The following is a 16,708-nucleotide window of genomic DNA, read 5'->3' as shown; positions in this document are numbered from 1 at the left end:
AATAAATACATAATCGTTGAATTGTTTCGAGAGTTCTTGCAACACGATTGACAGTGACAAACAAGGAAACAGAGGCAATGGTGGTAAGTCAAAAAACAATTTTATAGTTGGTCGAGTGGTCGTTTATTTTATATATATATATACTTCTCAATATATATTTGACATGTAACTGTTTGTCATTTGTACACGTTGATAAGATACATTGCACATATATTGCAGGTAACGTTACATGATTATATTTCGTTCCATTTTTCCTTGTGTTCGTAATGAATTGTCCAGTAATCGCAAATGAATAAAATCAAACGTTCGACATTTTATATCAATTTCGAAATATCGATTACAAATGATCATTGTGCGATTGTAAAAATAATATAGTAGGTATAAGATCCAAAAACTTGAAATATAAATTGAGTTAATCGAAAATATCGTATCGTTTCGTATATATTCACCATTAGATAGAAAATCTTAAAAATCAGACGTTGTTAGTCACGTGACTAATGTTACAAGAACGTTATGAAAACTACACGATTATACGCACACATTATAAAACAAAGTGAGAGAAGATAAAAATTGAAAATAAAATACAAATACACGAAATTTTTTAAACAATTATCAGTCTAAATGAATATTAAAAGATTTATAAATATGTCTTTATACATGTACATATATTTTTAACTGAATTTTAATCATACACATTTAAAAATTATGCAAATAAGCTTTTCAACAAAATATTGAGCGTTTTTAGTAAACTATGTATATATGGCAGCTATATTTTGGGAAAGCTCTTCTACATAATGGTTAGTCTAAAACTGTATATATACTTGGTACATGATGAGCTTTCACACGACATTTCATTAATTTTTCGATACCAAATTAAATAAAATTTTTTTTTATCTTTTTCTTCTTTTTTTTTTTTTTCGCTTTTTTCTAACATCGTAACGATCATTCATCATATTCAGTGTGCAAATTAGAACCATGAAGAGATTCCCTAAATCTATGTCATATATTGCAGATTTTTATTTCGTATTAACTATTCACATTAATGTACAGTACAGAATTAACCATCGATAAATAGATTTCTATACACGTATCATCAACAAGTTTCCTATCGGTTTCTTTCAAAAATATTGACATTCTATTCGTCTATATTGGTTTTTTATTTCTTAACAAATGTATTTTTCTGGTGGAACAAAAATGTATTTTCATTCTTTTTGAAATTTTTTATTCGAGATTTTAAAATTCAGATTTTGATCCTATTAATCTAAACAGCTTTTCTTGTATACAATAATTTTACGAACTCCTAGCGAAAATCGATTTGTTTAAATAAAAAAATTGTAACAAGTAAATTGTGCAAGTTCACAGAAAAATGCATCTTTCTTCGCGAATGAAATGAAAATCTATAACGTTTCAATGACTTCCACTCTGAATCACGGGAACGAATATTTGAATGACCAAAATAGTTTCGCGCCATTTTTATGACCAGTTCCGGTTCATGTTCCACCATTCGTCTCGATCTATCGCAGGGAAATGTACGCGCAGGGTTATTGCGCAGTTCAGGTAGTCAGGCAATTAGAATTGAAGCATGAATTTCGTTGCGATTGTTGACGAACGTAGTCCTGCACGTTGAATTTCGTATCGTCTGGGTCATTGCTTTTCCTCGCCTTCAATTCTCTGAAATTATATAAAATAACATTTGATGACTATCAAATGCACATTGTTGGATCCGATCCAGATGAAGGTTCAACGTTATTTTGATGTTGTAGCAAAGATCAATTCGTCAACTTTGTATCGCTAGAAACGAGATGGAATATCGTATGTATATCATATTCCTATTAATATAAATATATGTACATATATATAATATAAATATATATAATTATAAAACTACCAAATTATACAGCATTATCAAAATAGCAACAACGTCGTTTCATTTATCTATTTTTTTTTAATTTGACAGTTAATCAATTACACTATGTTGTTGCGAAGTTTCATCTAATTAGAGTTCCACATGTTTCATTTATTTATCGTTTTATTAATAAATAATGATAAATCGATGACGATTGATGAAAGGATTCAGAAGTACCTAGCAACTGCCAAGAAGGCCAATTCAACGTTCAGGCCGGTTTTAGCTGAGGTTTCCATAAAGGGAACTTTGTACTCTTGCGCTAACCGTTCACCGTCTTCCCTCTTCACCACTCGTTCAGTTCCGCAGTCCGACTTGTTACCTGAAAACATTAATTTCAATTTATTAGATCTCGTTTAACTGGAAATTTTGCTTTGGTAGTTGATTGAGATGTTTATTTGAAACTGGTCTAATGGGATGGACTTAATGAGATATCTCGAGGGTAATATATATATAACTTGTTTAGTATTACTAGTTAAGTAAACTTTATATTTACATATAAATTCAGTTGACATGTTCGTTAACTGATTACTTTACTTTATTTATTTTGGAAAAGTGAAAATTTTTGTTTTAACAACTGATAATTTTTCACAATTTATTTTTAGGAGCAATTACTTTCTGAAATCTGAGAGATCCCAATTGATAGAAAATTCGAGCGTTTCATTGATCAAAAGAATTTAAATTATCTCAATTTCAATAATAATCGAGTAATTAAATAATTTCGAACAATGATATATTTACAACGTTTTTCTATAATTTTTACAAAAACAAGTTTCAACTTGTTGACACTACAATATTAAATTAAAAAAAATTAAAAATTAATTGATCATCGTGACAAAGACTTTTCTCGCAAAGACGATAAAAAAAATCTCTCTCCCTTTTCTCCGTTTTTCCTATTCATTAGTATTCAAAAGATACATCTTTAACTACGCGTTACAATGATGACAATGAATTTAATCTTATATTTATTCAATATTTTATTCCGATCACTTTTATCCACTTAGAAGATCTTGATTTGCAAGATCTTGCAGCACAGTTGAGTCAGCAGTCCTTGTTGAACAGTGCTATTGCTAGATTAGTTCCTAAGTCGTTCAGACTTAAAATAAACGATGATTTCACTATCGACTTCTTCACTAGACACTAGATTTATTGTCTAGAAATAATCGAAACGTACCCAATAGCATGATGACCACATCCTCGTTCGCGTGTTCCCGAATTTCACTCAGCCAGGCTCTGATGTTATCGTAACTCGTCTTGTTCGTCACGTCGTACAGCAATAAAAGAGCTGAAACGAATAATGGTCGTTATGCAATCGGCCGTGATATACTCGCGATTGATAGACGCCAGGAGACAAAAAGTTTCTATGTGATGTTTCACGTGTTATTACGTGTAAAATACCATATACAGCAGTTTATTCACTTTCTTTTTTATCATCAGAGGAATTTACACGCGTTTGTTTCGTTATTCGTTATAACCATTTCGCTCGTTTTCGTCGCGTGAAACGAATATTTTCACGGGTTGGCAAATTGAAACGCGAGGAAATTAAGTGTGTCTTTGCCTTTGTTCTCTTGAGAATGACTCTCTCGGGATATTATTCGAATGGAAATTTTTGAAACAAGTTGCTGCATACAGCTCCTTCAATTTGAATTTTCTCGGAAAAATATTCTTTTAAACATTCGAGCGTTCTTTTAATTTGTGTTTTTATTATAATTAAAATTTCTTTAGTTTCAAAATTCTTATAAACTTATAAAATTCTGAATAATTTTTCAATTTTATTTCACAGTGTTAAAGTAGCGAATAACTGTACACTCATAAAACTAATCATAAAACAAAACATTAACCTGAACACGTGGCTGTAGACCCAAAAACCTATCAGATAATTAAATATTTCTAGGTAATAATTCTATAAATATTAGATCTAAACAAAATTAACCTAAGAATACTGCAATACCAATGATGAAAATAGGATAAAAATACAATAGAATAGAAAAAAAAAATTTTACGTAAAAGATACATTTCTTATCGATAATCTCCATCGTTATATATTCATATACTATATTCATATTCGTTCCAACACATCGATTATGAAACCAAGAATCGAACGTTGTTTCTCTTCTTTCTACCAGTGGAAAGCTCAGTTTTCTCATGGCGGTTCAAAGCTCGTCACAAGACGAAAGCTCGATCGTTCGAGCAATATCCGATGATGAAGACACTATTGTCGAAACGTCTCCACGTCGTAATTGTTACCATGCCTTTGAGACGTCCAACTATTGTAGTGGCTGCGTCTACGATGAAAGAAGGTTCCTCCCCGCAAACAATGGCCGACCCCCTGCGGCAGACACCGAGTTTCCTTCGCCGCTCTCTTTAACCCTTAGAATTCGCTTAAGTAGCTTTCCAAAATGAACGCCATCCTTCAGTTTCGAGTCGTTCCACGACCTACTTTGGCGCTGCTGTATCGTCGAAAATGGTTATTGCACCGAAACATTTTAGGGAAATTTATTTTACTCGGTTGGTAGCGAAAGTACTCGGTTGCTTCTGAAAGATCATGGAGAGATGCAAAAGCATCTTGTTTCATTTTTATCGACGCGTCACTATCACGTATCGATGAAAATAGTTGTTGCTTCGAAATATTTTAGAAAAAATTTGTTTCGTTGAATTTGGTAGCGTTGCGTTTGAAAGATTATAGAAGATTGATAGAAACTGACTTTTCTAATTTTTATCATACTATCACTGTATCGATAGAAATATATATATGTAGTCATTGTTTCGAAACATTTTAAGGAAAATTTATTTTACTGGATTGATAATAAAAGTGTGGTTATTGATGAAAGTAATTGAAAATTGAGAAATAAAAATGTAGAATTTAAATGGAATTATTATTAATTCAAATTTATCTTCATTCACTTTTTCATTTTAAAATTTATAGATTGAATATAATTTTTAACGAAATGCACATGCATCATTTAAATTAAAATGTAATAGAACGTTTTGTCCAAGTACTTTTATTTCGCTGTTTCTAGAAAGTTTTCTTCAAAGAAATCGTTTCTGATAGTTGAAACGTAGTTAAAGCAATAATATTGAAACACAATTTACATAATATCCAGTCTGTGGATTTTCCGATTTTTTTTTTATTATCTTTTTGCATACCAGTTATGCGAAAACGTCGTAAATTTTTTATATGATAACCATTCTTTTTCATTGGTCGATCAGCAAAAACTTGATATATAATTGGTAATAATAAATTGGCTTATCTCGTTCGCCATTTTTTTGTAACGATATCAATACATGATATATAATAGAAATGTCGCACAATAAACAAACTTGTGAAATTAAACTAAAATTATCTTCTATTACAAATTTATAATAAACCGTACAAATTCAATCTGTATGATCAGATTTGATTAGTATCGTGTGGTTAAAATTAGTTTCACAGACATATATGACATAGGTATTATTATTGTAATGAAATCATAGACACGGCGGAGAATCCGCTAATTTATGCCTCGCAATGAATATTGTCATGTTATTGTCCTCTATTCCTGCTTCTCCAGACAAGTTGTCCAACTAGCAATTTCGCTATCGCCTTGTCTCGTGATTATTAGATGCAAAGCTGTTTGTAAATGGAAAACTGATTGTATAGGCGAAACGAGCTCTTGTCTGTCCTGGAAATTATTTTGAAAAATTCCTTTTAATCCACGCTATTCATATCGTTAATTATTTCTCTATATATCTAACTGGTAGCAATTAGATAGATGTTGAAAGATAAAAGAAATACTAATATTTAAATTTACTCGTGACTAATCTAATCTAACTATTACACCGATTCTAATTAGCGATTCTAATTACCGCTTCTAATTACCGCGTTATACAAATATAGAGATTAGATAGAAACGGTAATGCGATTAAAATATTTTGCAATTTGCCTTTTCTGTCAATTTCAATATTTTGCGAATTAGAAAAAAAATCGAAAGAAATCTACAAAACGATCATAATCAGATATTTTTTGTAATAAATATTTTTTGAAAAATTTGAAAATTATTTTCTTACGAAATATTTTATAACTGATATAGTTTCGTGTCGTGTTAAATTTGAATAAAATCATGGATGTATTTTAACTGTAAGTAAATGTTTATACACATTTCCTTTTCATCTACGTTAATCTATAAATAATTTGAATTATAAATTCAAAATTACTTGTGGTAAACAATCGATAAGTTTATCAATTGTTTGACAACACCATGCACAAATTTGTATCAACATAGTATAATTACCATGAGCATCTCTGTAATAGGCATGCGTCACGCTTCGAAATCTCTCTTGTCCGGCCGTGTCCCATATTTGAAGCTTGATAGACGTATCGTCAACAACGACCACTTTGTTCTGAAAATACATAGAAATAATCCATAATACTCCAATAAATAATTTTCTCATTTTCAAACTATTTTCGCAACAGTCACTTGGCTTTCTCGTGATTAATTCCCGATCTCGATAATCGATTCGATATCGCTTCGTTTTCGTTTCTGATGTTCCTGAATGAAGATTTACAATTTCTCACCCTAAAATCAATGCCGACGGTGGTTATATAGTTGCCAGACAGGAATCTTCCGTCTCTGAACCGCGTCAGAAGACAGGTTTTCCCGACTCCGCTGTCGCCTAGTAGCATCACCTATTGTCGTGTAAAAATTTTCTGTGAAAATGTCAATGAAATCTTCTCGAAAGTTTTCTCGAATCGAATTTCATCACTTTGTTTATTTTCCTAGTTTTTAAATTAACTTATATTCCTTAATAGAATGAAAATGGGACGATATTCATAATTTCCATAATCTTTCGCGAATGGAATTTTCTCTTGTATAAAATGACTTAATCTTTAAAGTGTTTATCCATATAATCTCTAATAGAAAGAAAATAGTGATCATTTTATACGATCTTCGTTATTTATTTACGACGAGAAAAATAAAACGAAATTATTAAAATTCCATGATCTTTTTTCTTTTTGTTTAATTTAACGAAAGCTAAATTTAAGATTCATATTGAATTGTATCACGCAACGAGTTCGTGTCCAAACGCATTCAACTGATTATCTCATTCGAAAAAAAATAATTATCGATCTAAATTATAGTCAAAGTGATTCCTCATTTTTGATCGTGAAATTGTTCGATCAAATGATCATACTCGATCAATCGTAAATCGTTAAAATATGAACTGTTAGCATATAATAGAAGAAATTATAAAATTAGTTTCCATGAACTATTGCCAGGATAAGAATGTTTCATAAATTTTAGAAGATGGCTACTAATGATGTTATAAAGTAATTCTGGAAATTAAGTTTCCCAGTTGGAAAGACTAAAATTAGAAGAGCGAAATTGGAAAAGTGGTTTCCTCCAAGAATGAAGTCGCTGAAAAGATCGTGATTGCGAAGAAAAAGAGTGCAGAAGCTTACTTACAAGCATGCTTTCGGTTTATAAGTTGAAGCTAAAAAGATTGTCGATTGGAAAAGTTAATTTTTGCCGGTAGAGTTGCGTTTGGAAACGGCGAAACGTGATCAAAAGTTAGTTACCATATAATTAAAGTAAAGTTACCGTCGAAGTTTCTCAGCTTTCTTAATTTCCCTAGAAATCAGTCAAACCATATAATCTGAAGACTGCGTTCTCACACACGCGATATCTCATATCGCGTCGATCATCGAGTTTCAATTATACGAAAACTCGACCGGGTATCCACTAAACCCGTGCATTTGCTCCAACTTTCCGAATAAATTTTTTCGAAAAGGAAATATAATAAAAATAGAAAAAAATCCCACGTGCCCTCCATCGTCAAACCAAAAAAAAAAAAAGAGAAAAAAAAGCACGAATAAATTTCCTTGGCCGCATACAACACACAACATAGCGAGCAAAATCAATCGTCCACTTTTGTTTACCGTGGATCTCTGCTGACGCAAATCCACGTTGGCGTGCGTTCGTTCGCAAACAATTCACGCGCCGGTGGACACCCGGTTTAACGCGGTTTACCGTAAGGGTTGGATCGAGGCGCAAAAAGGTGAATCCCTGTACCACCGATCTCTTTCTCTTTCTCGAGAGGTTACGTGGCGCTGTGTATCAGGAGAGAGGGCAGGACCTTGAAAAGGAGCTCGCCGTGTTCGGGTGGGGCCTGTTGGCCCGTCGGCTCGACGCTGTCCCGCGAGGACTGCCGCCTGCTCGGGCTCTCGTGACCGCGGTTGTACGCAGAGCCGCCTGGCTGCGAGGTGGAGGGGGTAGCCTGGCCCCTCCCCCCACCACTGGACCCAGGCGCGGCCGGCCAATCGGAGGCGGCTGGCCCCGTTGCACGGGGACCGTGCCTGCTCCCGCGCTTCGTCACGCCGCGCAACTTCTCCTCCATTGCGCTCATGGGCCCCTGCTACCGGGAGCACCAATTTGCTCTTCTTCTTCTCGGCCACTCCTCGTCGCGCACGTCGTTGTCGCGGCCGTCGTCGCCGTGGTCGCCGTCGTCGCCGTTAACCCGCTCCTTCTTCGCTTCCCGCGGATCACCGCCACCTCCTTTCCTTCGCTATCGAGGTCAGTCAACCCGGGACCAGAGGCGGAGAGGGACGGAGTTTCACCTCGCGCCTCTTCTCTCTTGCCTTCCGCTTCGCCCGCTCGTTCGCCGCGGCCGATCAACGGACGCCGAGTGAAAGTCCTCTCGGCGAGAACCGCGACCGATTGGATCGAGAGTCGGATCGATGCTCTCTTTCTCTCTCTCTCTCTCTCTCTTTCTCAATCGTGGCGCCGCGCTTGATGCACGGCTCGAGCTCGGTGTATCGAGCGCGTGGCTCTGAGAGGGCACCTGGATTAGAGGAGTCTTGATGAGTACTGCGCCGATTTTCTTCTTTTTCTTTCTTTTTTTTCTTTTTTTTTTAGGAAGAGAAGGAGAAGGAGATTTTAGGACGAGTTCGATGTAATGGAGGATAGGCATCGGATCAAAGCTTGGAATGACTTGTGGTTTGCGTTCTCGGAGATGTTTAAATGTTCGTCACGATTTGTTGCATCTATTTGTTTAGGAATTTGTATCAATAGAGTAGAGAAGAGAATGAAGTCTATATCATGGGAATTGACCCGTGAAACTTTGCTATTAATCCCCGGCGTTTGTATTTACGGTGGAACATACATGCACGTGTAATGAAGAGCCTTCGCATGCGAGGGCGCAGAAACATCCCCGTTTGTTGTTCAAACAACAAAAGTCGTCAGATCGCATTGCAAACGTGTGTATCGCGAATAACTTTGACAATTGAGTCCATTGCAATTTTCCAATCCATTAAACCGAAATTTCTTCCATTCCACGAATGATCGAAACCTTGTAATCGCGCACGAACCAATAAGCAAATGGAAACAAATCGTTGGAATCGAAAGCTCGTTGAAAGCTCGCCCGTTCGTAAATGAAATTTAATCAGTGTTGAACACGCTCTTCGCGAAAAATTTTAACTTGGAAGATTCGGCATCGAACATTTTCGTTTCTCGACGAATAATCGACAAAGATGGAGAAAGAAAGGTGGAACGATTCCATCGAAACGAATGGACACATAACGATCTGAAAGCATCGCGATTGCTTGGCTTGTTACGGATTGTATAATCGGGTCGACACCTATGTTGATTTAACGCGAGCGTCACGAGTCCGTTTACGTAAACACAACGAGTATTTTAATTAATCCGCGAAACATCGTATCGTTTAACGATTCCATCCTAATATTTGGACGAGCAAATTCGACTTTTGGACGTTTTGTTTCGGCTAATTGGTCCAGTCGCGTGGATAATGAACGCAAATATGGTCGGTGGAGCTAGTCGATCGTGGTTTGAATTAGATTTCCACGATATCTGTCTGATATTTTGTCCGACTACCACGATTTATCGATAGATTTTGCTATTAACAGAAAATGTTCGAATGCAAATTTGAAAATAAGTAACTACGTAAGTAGGCTGGATATTTCGATTCAAAATTTATTCGATCTCTCAAAGAGTTCTTTGTCTGATTAAAAATTGGCAAATATTTATTGTATCACCTATCATTCCGAAAGAAATCTATACAATTATATAATCGAAAAATCGAATAAATCGTCAATTAAAAATTTTCACAGCTCCAACTCTAGAAATTCTAAAATAGAGTCGAAATTTCAAATCAAACTTAAGAAACTTAAGAAATATATAATATTAATTATCAATCAATACAAAATCGAATAAATTTCTAATTAAAAATGTTCACAGCTCCAACTCGAAAAATTTTAAAAAGGAATCGAAACTTTAAATTTTTTCCAAAATATCGACTTTCCATATTTGTCAATCCCTGCCTCGAAGCCTAACACAAATACAATATTATTAATTATCGATCAACAATCGTTCCAAAATAAACAAGAGTTTGAGCATAATCATCTGTACAAAATCGAATAAATTTCCAACTAAAAATTTTCACAGCTCCAACTCGAAAAATTCTAAAACCGTGTTCCTCGCTTCTTCTAATTTAATCTCTTAACTTGAAATTTTTTCCATGATCTTCATTTTCTCGCCTCTTCTCCACCCCTTTCCCGCCGCAGGATAGACGGAAGAAATAAAATATAATTCTCATTAAACGAGACGATCGCTCGTTAAATGAATCAAGCATGCCGCAAAAGGCGCGTGTTCGTTAGCCGATCGCAAAAATCGACGTTCTTTACGCAGTGGCGAATCAAAGCCGGGCAATTACCAACATGTCATGACGCAATTATCGTGTCAAGGCTCGCGGCACGCGCTAAACGAGATGTCTTGCGCAGCAGCTCGAAAACCAGGTGTATTCTTTCGAATATGTTTTGCGAGCATAATCGAAACCGCGAATTAAATCGGGTGAACCGTGTTTTACTGCCCCGAAGAACGAACCATCCATTGCTCTGCTGTATTGTACTTGGAATTTTGAGATTATCATAACACGTGACGAAGTTCAGTGGATAAGGGATGCTACGAAATGCCAGACCTATTTTTTCCAAATTTATTTTTGCGAACGATCGAAAATTGTAGCTTATTTACTCACACCTCGTGGGCAAGATAAGTAAATGAGTGTTAAATATAGAAAGACGAGAAACAACCGTTAATGTAAGTTTGTATTAAGGATAGAAAATAAGAGACTTATATCTTAATCCCCAAACAGGTTGGGCAAGCATTTCTACGAGAAATCGTTTGTATTCTCGTCGATATTTCCGTTATTTTTATACCATATATAATAGTAAGATAATAATGGAAGAATATGGAAAAATATAGAGAAACGTATCGGAGGGGAAAAAAGGAAGAAAGAAAGAAACAAAGTGAGAAGAATGAAAATCGTGGAAGGTGATTCGAGAGGGATCGGATTAGCGAGTTAGAAGCGGAATCCGGGGCTATTTCGTTACAAAAACCGAATCGTGACGCGGATACAAGGCTGGCTGGTCCAGCCTACCGCTTTGGGCCCACCCACGCCGTACCTGGCGTCAAAAAAACCCTCGAGGTTACGAGGGAACGGGGCCCTCTTGCCGGCGGACTCTACCCGACTGGTGGCGCCCTTCCCTTTTCGTGCGTGCTCGAAAATAAGTTTCAAACGTTTCGCTGCACGTTTCACGTCCACTCCATACGTTATATTTAAATAGAGATTTCTGAAATTGAAAAAAGTTTTTCTATATTTTATTCCGATTCAATGGATATATGTTTACTTCGTTATAAATAAATCTATATATTCGATCAAATTTTAATTCATCAAGGTTCCAATTTAATAATTATCCAATTGCGATTTCTTTTTTTAAAATCGAGGTACGTTCGATCGAAGTGCAGGCATGTCTTCTCTTAATAGTCATTATCCACCATTCATTAATTCTAAGATCTCCATTAGAATTGATTGCGCATTTGATTAAACCTTCGCTATCGATAAAGTTGAATTAATTTTCTCTGAAGATTATAAATCGATACACTTCGATTCATCGATAATTTCAATTTCTTATCCTCACGAGATCGTCAAATTTTCGATTTAATCCACGTTCTCCACGTCGAAATATTATCTTCAAAATTAATTCTTATAATTTTCTCTTCGTCTCTGAAATCAAAATTTATCAAAATTGTACATTTTTCACGATATAATCTCTCCATTCCGTTCGCGTTTTCACGCGGAAACACGAATGTCGAGGAAAAGAGACTTTCCCTCTCCCTACAATGGATCATTCCGTTTCCACACTTTCTCGAACAAGAACGATCAACCGTTTTAATGGAATATAAAGTGAAGAAATAGCGTGTTTCCATAGATAATAAGACTGGTTTCCCCAGGAATTCTGCCCATTGTGCAACCGCCCTCGTCTTCACGCGCTTGAATATTATCTTCCACACGGATGACTCTTTGTTTGCCCTTAACCCAAGAAGAGAGTTCTTTTTTTCACTGTTTTAACCTCTCTCGTTTCTCGAGATGACTTCTTTTCATTCTATTCTGAGGTCGCACGAATATGACGTTCCTTCTTAAAATATTTCGATGAAAGATCGGAATATGTGTCTCAATTAACACGTTCAAGTGTTCTTTTAAATTATTTTTTATCCTTTAAACAAAGAATCGTTTTTATTGAAATTATATTCCAATTTTACTTTGTCGTTCATTAATTTCGGATAGTATTAATAAAGCTCAATGAATAAGAGATTCTTCGTTTCGAATTTACTTAAAAATTATTAAATTTATTTTGTAAAAACAAAGAAAAAGAAAGAACAAGTTACTAAATAAATTTAATTCACCAAGCTTAATGAATAAGAAACTCATAAGAAATTCTTCGTTTCGAATTTACTTAAAAACTTGATAATATTCCCCATAGAATACTACCATTGAAATGGAATAAAGTTGATTCTACTATCCAAATTTAATAATTAAAAAAAAAAAAAAGTTTAATGAAATCAAAAGAAAGAACAAATTTCTAATTAAATTCACCAAGTGACGACGAAGATATCCGAAGGCAATAATGGCGCGTGCGATTTCGATCGCGAATTCGACGAACGGATTAATTGGTGGCCGGTCGCATATCCGTAAGGATTCACCGCGAGCTTTTCACTGAAACATCGCGATATCTCTGTTCGCAGGATGTTGTAAGCGTCCGATGCATCCGACACGACGCATTAATTAATTACGCGTCCCCGAATTAACGATCAATCGAAGCTACGGCGCTCGATCAATAATTAATCCCGCGTACAGGTAGGCGTGCTGGTATTCGAGGTATACTCGTCGATGGGCGCCGTAATAATAGGCAATCGGGAACGAGGGATACCCTGGAATGGCATTGCTATCCGTGTTATTCGAAAGAGATGTAAATATTATGTGTTTCATATTGTGTATATGTACGGTATCGAAATGTCAATTTGTCATTCGATAGTGTCGTCCGTACATTACATATATATATATTTTCACGTGGCAATTGAACAAATTTGAAGATAAGTAAGTTATTTATATTTTCGATTTTTGAATTATGGAAAAAGTTAAGAAAAAATTTGGAATTTATCAAAAATATTTTTAATTAAAAATAATGATAAATGAAATTTTCTCGATACTAAAGATATCTCGAGACGATCTATGTTCCTTGATTCTAAGAAAAAAAAAATAAGCGTGTGGAACAGGAAATCTTTACGTAATTGAGAGACAAAAACGTCTCGCGTAGACGGGAAAAGAATTAAGATTCGATTGACTTTAATTGAAATCGCACCATCATTTCGACTATATATATATATAGAAACGATATTATTGAAGATCATTAGAAATGATCGTTCAAAACTTCACTCCAAAGGAAGTTTCGTTGAAAAGGAAACGAATTACGTTAAATCTTTCATTCCACTTTTTCGAATCGCTATCTTACTCCATCTATTTTGACCTTCTGTTTTTTTTATTTTGAACTCGTACCACGCGAGATTGTTAAAGAAAACGAGCAGAGATAAAGGATACGGATGATGAAAAGCCACAAACTGAGCAGCAGAACGAGAAATAAAAATTGCAAGAGTTCTTCAAAGAAGAAGCCATAAATTCAAGTATGAACAGAAGGAAGGATTTTCCCTCTTCTTTTTTCTTTTTTTTTTTTTATCCTCCGCCCTTCTTCTTACTTATAGTCGATCACTCGAAGCGTGACCACAATCGAAACGTGGCCCAGAAAAATGATGGCTGGAACAAAGAGATACATCGCGAGAAACTTGGAAGAAAACGTTTCAAAAATGAAGATCGACGAAGAGAAATAATATTCGCAATGTGAAGAGGTAACCTTATTGTCAGAAAAGGAACTTCCGCCCTTGTTACCCTCTTTGATTCCGAAATATTATTCGGCTTCGTCGTGCTTCCCGGCTAACGAGGTTAATAAAGGTTCTGGCACAGTTTCGTAGTTCGAATGCCTCCTCGATTTTGTTTTTTGAAACGTCCAACAACCTAGCCGAATATCGCGAAATTTTCGTTAAAATAATATCTTCGATAATTGGATGGAATAATAATCCAGAGAATTATTCAGATCAAGTTTCGAGCAAATATTTTCTTCTCTGGACTTCGATCCAGTGCTTTCGTTCTTGGAAATTGATTCTTGGAATTTTCGAATTTTTCGTTCTTCTCCGTGTTCCGATACTTTCGATGGATTTATATATTTTTCTCAGCATTGAAATTTAAAAGTTTAGCGAAATTTTAATTATAATGTAACAAAACTCACGTTCTTCGTTCTACAATTTTTTTTTAGCTGTTCGTTTTAAAATAGCACCATCACCGTGTAATTTCATTCCTGAATAATCCAATATCTTCTAACCAAACTAACAAGTTTTATTATCTTTAAGCAAATGGATAATATCATTTCACAAACACAAACAAAACTTTCCCTGTAGAGAAGATTCTGGATTCAGCTGTGAACTGCTTAAACTTTTCCCACGATTGATTCAATGCTCTATAAGATTGTTTCCAGCAATCTTTAAAACATCATTCTCCATTCTTCAAAATCAAAGAAATATTTTAGTTTCGTTTCAATTTATTATTAAAAAACAAAAAAAAAAAGAAAGAAAGAAACGTGAATATCAATTCGTTGGATCATGCTCTTCCAAAATATTCCTCCTTCAAAAATGTAATTACATATTCATCTTTATTGTACGAGATAATATGTGTGCTCGAGCTGCAGCCATTACGAAAATTATTCGCGCCGTTTTAAAATTCTATTGGTCATTACGACGCGCGTGGTAAAACCTGCTGTCTAGTGCGTTTCTCTTGAATAATTTGAAAGGGGGAAGGGATCAGTGTCTGCTAAGATCAGCAAAGAGGCGTTGACTGACAGAACAGTTTCGATCTGTTCACTAATTAACATGGTAATTAACGTGGTGATTGCCAGTTGACCGCGGACCGACCTATTTCCGGGATTGTGTGTAACCATTCCCTTTCCTACTCTGTAATGAGTTTTGAATTTTAGAGTCGCATCGTATCCGGTGTACAACATGTGAGAAGTGTGCATTAAAACAAGCAATATACAGTTACTATTGCATCGACACCGCTGTCATAAAATTTAAAATTCTCTTGGAGCGTATATTAGTGAATTCTATTGGAGGATAATTACATATTCATCTGCAACGATTTGATAAGCTGACTATTGTATGGATGGAAAAAATTATACGTATACGATTTTTTTTCTCTCTTCTCGTTAATATCGTGTAAATAATTCAAATTGAATATTCGTATTAATTACGAATTCAATAATTATTTCTTTTCTAAATTTCTTTAGCATCAAACGGAAAATATTCTGATCTCGATCTATTGTATTATACTCGTGTGATATTAATTATTTGCAGATTAAAGTGAAAATTAAATATGGTAAAACATAGAAGAATTAGGTATAAAAAGAAGTTCATACTCAGCGTAACTATGACTCTACAAACGTTTACTCTTTCATAATCTGGACGAGATCCCCAGAAATTGAGGTTCGATCGATCCAGACTCGGGTAAACTGTTTAAACTCATCACCGTATGAACCTCGAGGAGAAATAAATATACGAATATGCACTACGAATGCGAATTTCAATTGCATAACATACTTTGTTCAATATAAAAATTCTAAACGAGGTTCTCAAAGATTCGAACCTACGACCGTTCGTGTAATGAGACTTGAACAAAGTCTGCCACGTTAGCCATTACGCTAACGCAGCTATAGAATTAATCTTTCTTTGTGTTTATTATAAATCAAGGATTGAATAAGAAAATAATTTTTATCGTATATTTTTATAGTAATTTTGCATATTTGATTGTTTACTTCTAATATAATTCAGTTGTATTTGATAATAAGAGATAGAGAATGGAGAATAAACTTAGTTACTTCGTGTTCTATTAGATGGCACTGCAAGGCACTTAAGAGGAAAATTGTGCTCTATGTATAGCGTTACTTTGCGATTGGTATCTATGAGAATGTCACAATTACATTTAAATATTGGTAATTGTATTAATAATAATTATCATATAATATTTTTACAACGTAATGCGTCATTCTCGTTATTAAAATTTATTATTTTAAAAAAACGTTATTTATATAATACAAAATAATACCAATGTATAGTTGAAAAATCAGAAAAAAAAAAAGATTTTAAAATTAAATAAACTTAATTTAAATTGAATGATACGATTCTAATAAATTATAATAACGGAACAGAAAATATTAATATTTCGCATCGTGGGAAGATTCGGTATAAATGATTGATAGTCGTTATAAAAATAATAAGTACTTCACTCTGATTATTTTTTATCGATATTTATGACGAAATGAATTTTTCATTTCCTCTGCGTATTCTGTCCGAACAGAAAGGCAGCGAAATTAAT

At 34.6% G+C, this 16,708-nt stretch overlaps 2 protein-coding genes across 12 annotated transcripts in view; one reads left to right on the top strand and one right to left on the bottom strand.

The window, feature by feature from the left end:
* The first annotated feature begins 61 nt into the window (after positions 1-61).
* LOC108002413 (polycomb group protein Pc-like) overlaps positions 62-16,708 on the top strand; it is a 222,636-nt gene continuing 205,989 nt past the window's right edge. The window contains exon 1 of the mRNA XM_062072770.1: positions 62-83. Coding sequence (XP_061928754.1) covers positions 78-83 — 6 coding nt within the window. The 5' untranslated portion in view covers positions 62-77. The remainder of the gene's footprint in view (positions 84-16,708) is intronic.
* LOC107998103 (ras-related protein Rab-37) overlaps positions 100-16,708 on the bottom strand; it is a 215,263-nt gene continuing 198,654 nt past the window's right edge. For 6 of the 11 annotated variants that reach the window (XM_028666819.2, XM_062072765.1, XM_062072764.1 and 3 more), the window contains 4 exons: positions 6,175-6,283; positions 3,078-3,188; positions 2,084-2,225; positions 100-1,671 (listed from right to left, as the gene is read on the bottom strand). In XM_028666819.2, coding sequence (XP_028522620.1) covers positions 1,554-1,671; positions 2,084-2,225; positions 3,078-3,188; positions 6,175-6,283 — 480 coding nt within the window. In that variant the 3' untranslated portion in view covers positions 100-1,553. Of the gene's footprint in view, positions 1,672-2,083; positions 2,226-3,077; positions 3,189-6,174; positions 6,284-6,458; positions 6,570-6,660; positions 8,723-16,708 lie in introns of those variants that run through there. The other 5 variants (XM_062072759.1, XM_062072763.1, XM_062072768.1 and 2 more) reach the window with 2 other exon arrangements.

This window comes from Apis cerana, linkage group LG3 (genome assembly GCF_029169275.1).
Source record: "Apis cerana isolate GH-2021 linkage group LG3, AcerK_1.0, whole genome shotgun sequence".
NCBI classification, from domain to species: domain Eukaryota; kingdom Metazoa; phylum Arthropoda; class Insecta; order Hymenoptera; family Apidae; genus Apis; species Apis cerana.
The sequence above is the reverse complement of the archived record's forward strand: the minus strand, read 5'-3'. Positions and strand labels throughout refer to the sequence as shown.